General features: G+C 44.4%; 2 protein-coding genes across 2 annotated transcripts in view; one reads left to right on the forward strand and one right to left on the reverse strand.

Moving 5' to 3' along the window:
• The window catches only part of DENND1A (DENN/MADD domain containing 1A), a 184,049-nt gene extending 181,162 nt beyond the window's left edge, over positions 1–2,887 (forward strand). Inside the window, 2 exon segments of the mRNA XM_009998932.1 lie at positions 417–672; positions 1,574–2,887. Coding sequence (XP_009997234.1) covers positions 417–672; positions 1,574–2,887 — 1,570 coding nt within the window.
• A 6,207-nt stretch (positions 2,888–9,094) lies between these two features.
• CRB2 (crumbs family member 2) overlaps positions 9,095–9,429 on the reverse strand; it is a 36,383-nt gene continuing 36,048 nt past the window's right edge. The window contains exon 13 of the mRNA XM_009998825.1: positions 9,095–9,313. Within this exon, the coding sequence (XP_009997127.1) occupies positions 9,095–9,313 (219 nt within the window). The remainder of the gene's footprint in view (positions 9,314–9,429) is intronic.

The raw sequence follows: 9,429 nt of genomic DNA on the forward strand, positions 1-9,429 counted from the left end.
AGTACCTGCAAAACACAGGGCACTTTGCACTGCACTTGCTCAGAGTTCTTGTCTGAAAGGCTTGAGCACAGCAGCAGTGGCTGCCTGAGACAGAGCTAGGGTCCAGTTATTCCTACTCTTGAGAGTTCCCTCATCAGCTTGTCTATATCTGCACCATAACAGCTTTCCTCTGAGCCCTTCACACTTACCTCTTTTTCCTTTCTGAAAACCCCTCAATTGCCAAGTTATCTTTGTCTGTCCTTCTGCCCTTGGTGCATTTGCTCACAGACCTCCTGTTCTCAAGGCACTCTAAACTGTTTTTTTTTCACCCTAGAACTTTTTGCAAAGCCATCAAGCTCCTTAGTAAATACTTGATTTAAAAAAAACAAACATTATCAAGACAGTCATTTGCAGCATGACTTTTGTTTCTCTCCCAGGCCTCAGCCCTACCGGGCACTGAAGGAGTCTGATAGTGCTGACGGGGAGGAGGCAGTGAGTCCAGGGAAACCAAACGAGGCTTTGCCTCCCAGCCCCCTGCTCTCAAGCAGGGACACAGAAATCAACCTCCTTGAAGACATTTTCCCCAGCTTAGAAGTTGAAACACAACCTCAGCCTCTCAGCCAAGCAAAGAGCCTCGAAGACCTGCGGACTCCCAAAGAAGAGGGAGATCAGCTATGCACGTTTGATTACCAGGTTTGGGCAGGGGGTTGTGTCTGCAGGGGGTGGCACACAGCCAGGCCTGGCTGTCTTCCATTATTCTCCCAGGAACATTCTGGTATTATTGGGTAGGTGCATCCGTTTTCCAGCCATTTGTTTATGCATTTCAACGTTCATTTCCAAGTTAAGAAATTATCAGCATTGGGACTCAGATGTTAAGACAGTAACTTTTTCCACTAAAACTATAGTCTCTACTTGTAAAGGATGAAGTATTTACCCTGTTCTCAGAATCTGTTCTGTTAATTGGCTGTCACACAGAGTTACCTTTGAAGCTGATGCTCAGCAGTGAGAATGAGTATCTGGGAATTTTCAGGTCCTCTCCAAACTGCTTCTTTTTTAAACGACCTTCTTTTAATCTGGCCATCTTGGTCCAGGTGTCACTTAAACTATCTAGGTTGTAGAAGAGAGATTCTTTATAAGGAACTTCACTGAATAGATGCAGCTTAGAAGGTACCAAACTAAAGCAGGCTCTGAAATTTTCATGTGACATGAAATAAAATAAGGTCATTTTTACGTTATAATAATATTTAATTTAGCGTTATATCCAGGTATTTCGTTTGACAGCTTTTTCTGTACAGCAATTAAGGCTTCTCAGTTTCTGTCCTTTAGATAGAAGTATGTGCTCCTGACTTGGCTAACAACAGATCAGTGTCACAGCTGAACCTTGTTAGAGGCAGAGCTGGGATTCAAACCACAGAGTTCTGCTGCTGTTGTCCCATCTGTCCATCTAGGCTGCAGGCTGTTGTCCCTCCAGTGTTCCCAGCCTGTGGACAGGTCCTATCCCCACTCATAGCTCATCAGCCTGTCTTCACTTTGTGCTTTGTGTTGTGAGGAGATCAGTGCAAGTTAAGATTTTTTTTTTAATGCTTTCTTGCAGAGAATGGATCTTGGTGCATCTGAGAGGAACAGGATTGTGCCAACCATGAAGCTGTCTCACCCTTACAACAAGCTGTGGAGTATGGGTCATGATGACATGGCTATTCCTACCAAATATTCCCAAAGCTCACCAGAAAGGCCCTTGACTGCACTTGGTAACATACCAGCCATCACGAGGAGACCCCAGAGCAGAGACAGCATTCTGGCTCCTGCAGAAAAGGATGAATCAAATCCTGCCATTCAAGGGAATATCACCATTCCTAGGCCACAGGGAAGAAAGACTCCTGAACTGGGGATAGTGCCACCACCACCAGCACCCAGGGCTTCCAAGCATCAGACTCCAACTGTGCCAACAGAAAGTCTCTCTACCCACGCTACAGGACGTAACCATTTGGTTTCAGATCTTATCCCAGAGCCCTTTGGAGTTGGTAGTGTGTCCCTAGACCCTGAAACACAGCAGTCTGTTAACTATTCCTCTCGTCCATCTCGGCTTTTGTCCAGTGCTACCAGCACTGCTGAGATGCTCCAGCCTGTGAAGATGAAGACAGATAATGCAGGTAATGAAAGTGACTACCTTCTTAATCTCCTGGATCCACTGAAAACAGCAGACTGGCAAAGCAGTGGCCCACAGCAAGGTCTGCAGAGCTCAGCCACTCCACCTTCTGCAGCAGGCTTTGCCTCAGTGGCAGGTGACTTTGTGCCTCCTCCAGCTGCACCATTTGTCCAGCCACTTGGTTATCCTTCCCCAGCACCACTACCTTTTTTACAGCCATCTCCTAATCCATTTACACAGACTCTGCCAGGAGCCCTTTCAGTATCTCTAGTCAGGCCCCCAAGAGGCTCTTTCACCCCCTCTTTAGGTCATGCTTACAGCTCTAGCTTCATAACACCTCATTCTACCTTCTACCCACCACAAAGACCTCAACCACACATTTCCACACTATCCATGCCAAACTTGTTCAGCCAGGCTCCTGCTGTGCCACCAGCCAGCTCCCTGTTGCTGCAGAGCCACAGCCCTTCTCCAGCAGGCTCTCTGCAGCCAGCAGGTTTAAGTGGTCCTTCTAAAACTAGAGCACTGCAGGTGGGCCAGTCCAGCTTAAAGGTAGATCCCAAGCAAGCACTAGCTTTCCTGTCTAATGAACCCCCTTTGATCCCTTCCAGGCCAGCTAAGGGCTTAGAGTCAGTGTTACTGTCCTCGAAATCTGAGGAGACAAAAGATCCATTTGAAGATTTGTTAAAAAAGACAAAGCAAGATGTGTCATCCACACCAGGTAAGGTTGAGCAGCTCAGAAAGCGATGGGAAACCTTTGAGTAACACTCAATGGCCTTTTAATGTCCCTTTGGAATTGACAGAGGGGGTTTTTGTTTTTTTTGAGCCAGCATAAAACTAAGCATTTCTTTTTTGGAAGGCTGAGCCAGGATGGCTGCAGGACCATCACTGTTGTGCAGTTCTCACATGAGTGCTTTTTGCCCCGAGTTCAGGTTCCCCCATTGTCCTGGTCCCTGCAGCTGCTTCCTTACTCTCCACCACTGAAGCCCCTGAGAAGGTGGTTGGGTTTGGGTTGGTTTTCCACAGCTAGCTTTTCAGACAGCACTGCTGATGCAGGAATTCCTCCTTCACTTCTGTTGTCAGTCCTCAGCACAGTGGGCAGTGGGGAGCATGGTCCCCATGTTCCTGCCTGGGATGACCTGCAGGTTTTTGTCACACCCCTACAGCTGTAAAGATTTGGTTCACATGGGAAGTGTAGTCAAGAAACCCAGCCTTGAAAGCTGTGCTGAATTGATCCATTAGGCTCTGAGTTTGTCCTGTCTGGAAACACATTCATTAATTAGGTTATACCTTTGGATGAGCTTTTGTTGCCAATTTTTCATTTCCCTCCCCCAGGATGTTGACACCGAGAGGTAAGAGGGGCTTCTTGGTGCACAATTGTCATCATTCCTTGCTGCAACAAAACCTTAGCACGGGGCAGCTGCCTGGGGTTCGGTCCTGCATCTCTGTCGGGAAACTGGAAACACCAGCAATTTCTTTTCTTTGGGTTTTTGTTGATTTGTTCTTTGTTTAATACAACAGAAAATAGAGGTCATAAAGTGTATCCTAGTTCTTTAATGTGTATGTTAATATTATATATAGTATATAGATGGCAGTATATGAATGGGATGTAACGATATCTTTATTATTATTTTAAAAAAATAAAAACAATTGGATGTTTCTCAGATACTTCTCTGTGGCAATAGTATCCCAAGAAATTTCATCTTAATCTTCAGCATCCCTTATAAACCTGCTGTCATTGCAGTGATCTCTTTTCTGATTTACTTAAGTGGTGCTTTTTTGTTCTGTATTTGGGTACAATCTGATGTAAAACACGTCACTCTAGAACAGGTAATCACCTCACCATTAGGCCTTTGATAAAGAAAATAATTTTGGACAGATGGGAAAAATCTTGCAAAGCTTTATCTGATTTCCAGTGTATCTATTTTATTCATATAACCTTGGAAGTTTTCTTACTCTGATGTATGGGAATGGCTGTCTGTGCGTTTGAGTCTGTGCAATACAAAAGAAAAACAGTCCTAATATCTGAAATGCCAGCAGTTCGGGAAAGGACATCATGTATTTCTGTAAAGTACTGTTACCCTGACAAGCCATTCAGCTGGATTTGTCTTTTTGTGTTGGAAGACAGATGGTTTTAGTATTGCATAGTAAAATATTTAAAGTCTAAGGTAATAGCTCCATTTTTTAAATACAGTTCAGTATATGAATGTCATGTATAAATTCAGACTGGAATTTCAGATCTCCTTTGCTATGAGCTAGATGATAAAACTTCCTCAATTTTGGTGCATGTGTAGAGGCACCAGAAAGTTTTGCATATGACATGCCATTTGGACTTCACATACTCTCTGTTAAAATTTTTAATGTCACATTAGTTAGTTAATGTCACACTGATTATATTCTGAGTAGGCCAATTACACATGCTTAATGAAACAGAAGCTCAGGTAATTTTGTACTGCTGTAAATCGTTTTCCAGCTCTATTTTACTCTGCCCATATTATGGAATGTTTTGTGCAGTTGACTTTTAGACAAGGAAGCAGTCTTGGATTACCTCGTTTTTAAGTAGTTTTTGAGTCTCTGAAAAGTGTTACCACTCAGCACACATGGCATCAATCACCCTTCACTTTATTTTGAAGGAGGTTGAACATACCTCTGAGATCCAGGAGTACAAGGCAGTGCTCTCGTGGAGTTTGTAACCTTTCTCACTTCTGGAATAGAATTTGCAAACAGGAGACTGTTTTACATGCTTCTCATACTAAAGGAATCAAACTATCCCTAGGGCAGTATTTGGTTTTTTTGGTCTTACTTAAACTCAGGAATTCCTGACACGAATCGTTCCTAATACTGCCAGATGTAAACAAAGCCTGTTTGTCTGGAGAGCAGGCTGGGATGTAGAACATTTCTTTTTCTGATCTAGATGTATTTTTGATGTTTTTACTAATCTAGTGTAAGAAGTGTTTCTTTTATTTCTTGTCTATTATTCCTCAGTGACTTTGTGTTGAGCTTTGTACATTTTCCTGTACTCCCTGTAGGTCTTTGCCTGGCACCACTTTGCTGTTCACAGGTACTTCCTTCCTTTGGAAATAATTTTGTTTTTTTTTAAAAAAAACAACCTCTAAACTCTTTAAATTTCTGATGCTGTACAGATGGCAAAACCATTTTTATATTTTGTTCAGTCATTAGGTTAGAAATTGGACACTGGAATTGGAAGCTGTCGAGACACAAGAATGTTGTTGCCTGAGCCCACCTTGCACGGCCCGTTCCTGTGAGCGCTCTGCACAGACCCGGGATGGTTTTTTAACCCGCAGTGAGTGGTCTGAGCTCCTGAGATACTCCCCACACGCTTCTTTATATGTTTTTGGCAAAAAAATTAAGCAGGAGATTGACATCTGGCCAGTTTTGTTTCTGATTAGGGAAGTGGTCAGAGTCTGTCAGTTACAAATGACTGCAAGGTTGGAGCGGAAGTGAATATCCCTGGAGCTCTGGCAAACTACTGGGCCAGTGACCCCTGAAGACAGGCAGGGGTGAGAGCAGCTCAGGGCTGTGGTCACAGGAGTGTTCCACACAGTCTGCAGAAGAGCAGGTCAGTGAACAATGGCTGATGGCTCTACTGTCCTTTTGACTGTGGGATTTATTCTAAATGCCTTGTAATTATTTATTACTTTTTTCCCCAATGTGTTTTGCTCCTTGTACACTTACCTACCATACAGGTTTTATGAGCGAAGTGATTTTTTTTTCCAACATCAGCAGATTAAATTGGTTAGCAGTGAACAAGCAGCCTGTTAGTGGCTGCTTCTTACAACATCCAGGATTGGCATCTCTATATTTTTTTTTACTTTGCTGCTAACTCTTGGAGGTTACCATCTTCAGGTGTTTAAAAAGTGAACCAGTGAAGCCAAGAGCTGCTGCAGAATCTGTCCTGACTCACAGGATCCAGTGGCCATTGGGTGTCGTGGCTCTAACCACAGTCTGATTTTTGCCTCTTTGCTCATAAAGTAAGGGATTAATGGGAAAACACAGCAGCAGATGCATCAATACAGGTGAGCAGAAAATTCAGCAGGTTTTGAGGGCCCCACTCTGCTGTGCAGAGCTGCTTCCTTCAGGTCTGTGCTTAGAGCTCTGGTGTGAAACAAAAAATAATAAAAAGTAAAATTCTAACTGTAAAAGAGGCCACTGAGGTTTGCAGCTGTGCAAACTGTGCTGCAGAGCAAAATCAGCCATCCAGACATTGTCACTTCAGAAAAAAACAAAACAAAACACATCACAAGTCAAGGGAACCAGGTCTCTTTTTACCAAAATTTTAATGTAAATTTCTTTTGAAAGACATTCTAACTTTTTACAAATTATAAAATTTACAATTACAAAAGAAATCAGGATCATGATCATCAGCTACAGCAAATCCAGTTTTGTGAAAAAATATATTCAAAAATTAAATATCAAAAGAAAGTTAAGTTCATTATTAAAAAAACCAAACCCTCTCATAAATTATTTTGCAGAAATGCTCAAGACACTGACAGAGTATTTTAACACTTTTGCTGGTACTGGCTTTGGGTGCTTGAAATAAAAACATCTGCTCTGCTAATGCTGTAAAGCAGCTGAGCAGGAGCCTTCCTGCTGCCTGCCCAGAGCAGTGGGGGATGCAGTCAGAGTCACTACAAGTTGCTGTTTTTTAGATGTTGCTACTGCTATGTGTTTTGTAGCTTCTTGCTGCCTTTCAGGATATTTCAGTAGCTCAGTAATAGTGAGTTCTTACAATACAGTTCTGGGTTTTGTCTCAAAATAACTCAAGCTGGAGTAATACTGGTTCATTTAGTTCCTGTTGCTGCCTTCATTTTTCTACTATTTAAATACAAAAACTGGAGTGGAGCTAAAAAGCCACGAGCTGGATGTTAACCAGGGCTGAGTTTTCAGAAGCACAAAACATTCTTAGCTTGCTGTGGGTTTCTTGCAAGTCATTATGGGTTGAATAAAAATGCATTGGAGTGAAGGCTACACAGCAGAGCTCTGGCAGGACACGGGCAGCTCTCCCAGGAGTCTGGACCAGCCAGTGCTAATGCCCTGGGGTCTGTCAATCCTTTCTCACTAGGAGATGCCCTCACCCTCAGGGACCAACTCAGACCAAGGGGGAAATAGTGTTTCTCCAGCTCGGTGAGTGGGACCTGCCTTGGTTGGAGCTCCTGTGCACAAATGCTGCTGAGCAAACTCCACTCACCTTCTCCCTAAGGGATGCAGGTCAGTTCCACTGCAGTAGTGGAGCTGTTCTGAAAGGGTATCAGACCTTCCTAAAGAGCATCTGGAAAAGCCACAGAGCAAATCATTCACATGAGGAGTACCAGCAGTGTGATGGCCAAGAAGAAAATAGAAGCCCTGGAGATCTCACCAAGCAGAGGGTAGGTCACATCTGTCATTATCAGTACTTTGTCCAGCTCCTCTCCAAACCACAGCCAAGGGGGATCACCAATCCTTCATCTTTCAACTCATCTCATACACACCCTCCTTAATTGTCTGGTCTCCCACTGTGGTTTGTTGTTGTTTTCTGTTTTAAAAACTTTTCATTCTTAACTTGTATCAGCAGCCACATACATGCAGAAGACCTGTTCTTGAGCAGGCAGACCTGAGCATGAGTTTTGCACTCTTCCCTTTGCTTAGAATTACAGAAATAAAAGACCCAAGAGCAAAACAGAACAGTATTTTGTTTTGGTGGTGATAGGCTGTGGTGGGCAGAGTCACACCCTCCTTATTAATAGTATTTTGGAGATGAAAAAGCAGACACTGTTTTCTTAAGTATTTCTCATGGATAGCTGTCATAATTATCTCAAAATGCTAATGATTTTAGACTGCTGAATTTCTTTCCACAGACTGCCACATTATTCTAAAGAAACAGCACACTCAGTATCTAAAGCAGTAACAAAGTAGAAGTAAAGCCACAAAATACTCATTTTTTTTAGGGAAACATGGAAGATGACTGCTGTGTCTCACTACAACACAAACCCTGGTTTCATGTCAAAATTCACCCACTCTTCTGTATTGACAAGCCCAAACCTGTTTGTTGTGAGAGGTGCAGGTCTTGAAATCTCTCCCCCTCCTCACACAAGCAGGTACCACTGGTGGTCCAGCATGAACACTCTTCCTAGGGCCCCATCTGTGGTCCTCTGGGAGGGCAGCCATGGACATGGGCAGGTGGGAACAGCATCTGTGCTGCTCACACAAACCTTTGTGCAAAGGTTGATCCAAGAATAGGATCGGTTTTTCTACATATAAACAGCCTCCTTTCAGGAAAGTTACTACTGTACCTGGCATCTCAGCCTCAAGAAGGCACTTAAATATTCCTGTGGGTTAGTCTAGGCTTAGGAGAAGCTTCAGTAGCAGGGCCTATAGTAGTGCTGGTTAATTTCTGGTACTGTCTTGCCAACTCTGGCCTAGGTATGGAAGGACAGCAGCAGCTCTAGGAAGTAGCTCCCATCAGCCAGTCACCTGTCTTGGCTCTGCAGAGGAGGCACAGGCACATGTTTTTTGAACCATCCACATTATTTCTTAATACAAGGATTTAGTTCCCATTAAACAAACCTGCCTCCCTCTTTGCAGGGTGCTGGTCCTGCCTGACAGGGACCACTGGGGGGGCCACAAGGCTGAGCCCTGCACTGGGCCTGTGCACCCTCCCTCTGCTGCCATGGCCCGGCTTGCTTCCTCTCCTCCACTGCTCCCTCCAGAACTTCTTTTCCCCTCCCAGACGTCTCTGCTCTTGCTGGGAGACTCAATTTATACCAATCTGTTGGGATGAGCTGCAACAACGAAGCTGGTTCAAGCAGCTGACTTACAGCCAAGTAACAACAGGCAGGTGCCTGCAGCCTATGGAGTAGCTTAAAGCAGTACAGACCTGTGCTACAAAAACACATCTCAGGACCTAAGACAGACTCTGCAGCAGTTCCACGACAGGTAAAGGACAACACAGCACCTGTTGCATGACCCCAGCTCTTAGATCAGCCTCTCAGTCGGTGGCATCTTGATGACGTTCCACATTTCCACTCGAGCCCCATCCTTCTCCTGCCGGCTGGGGCTGTACGTTCCCTGAGTCGCTCTCCTCCTCTTCATGGCAATGGCTGTGGCTGCAACAACTGCCAGGAGAAGGGCAGCCCCTGCAGCCCCTGCTGCTCCCACCACGGAGGAGTTGCTAAGATGTGCCCACATGGGGTGCTGCTGCGGTAGAACAGGGTGTTGTTACTCAGAGCTCTCACCTGGGCACTTCTGTAGGTCATGTCCCTGTCCCCAGCACCTTGTCCAGGGAATAGAGAAGCAGTTGGGTGACCCTT

Source organism: Chaetura pelagica, unplaced genomic scaffold, assembly GCF_000747805.2.
Source record: "Chaetura pelagica isolate M959 unplaced genomic scaffold, ChaPel_1.0 scaffold405, whole genome shotgun sequence".
Lineage (NCBI taxonomy): Eukaryota > Metazoa > Chordata > Aves > Apodiformes > Apodidae > Chaetura > Chaetura pelagica.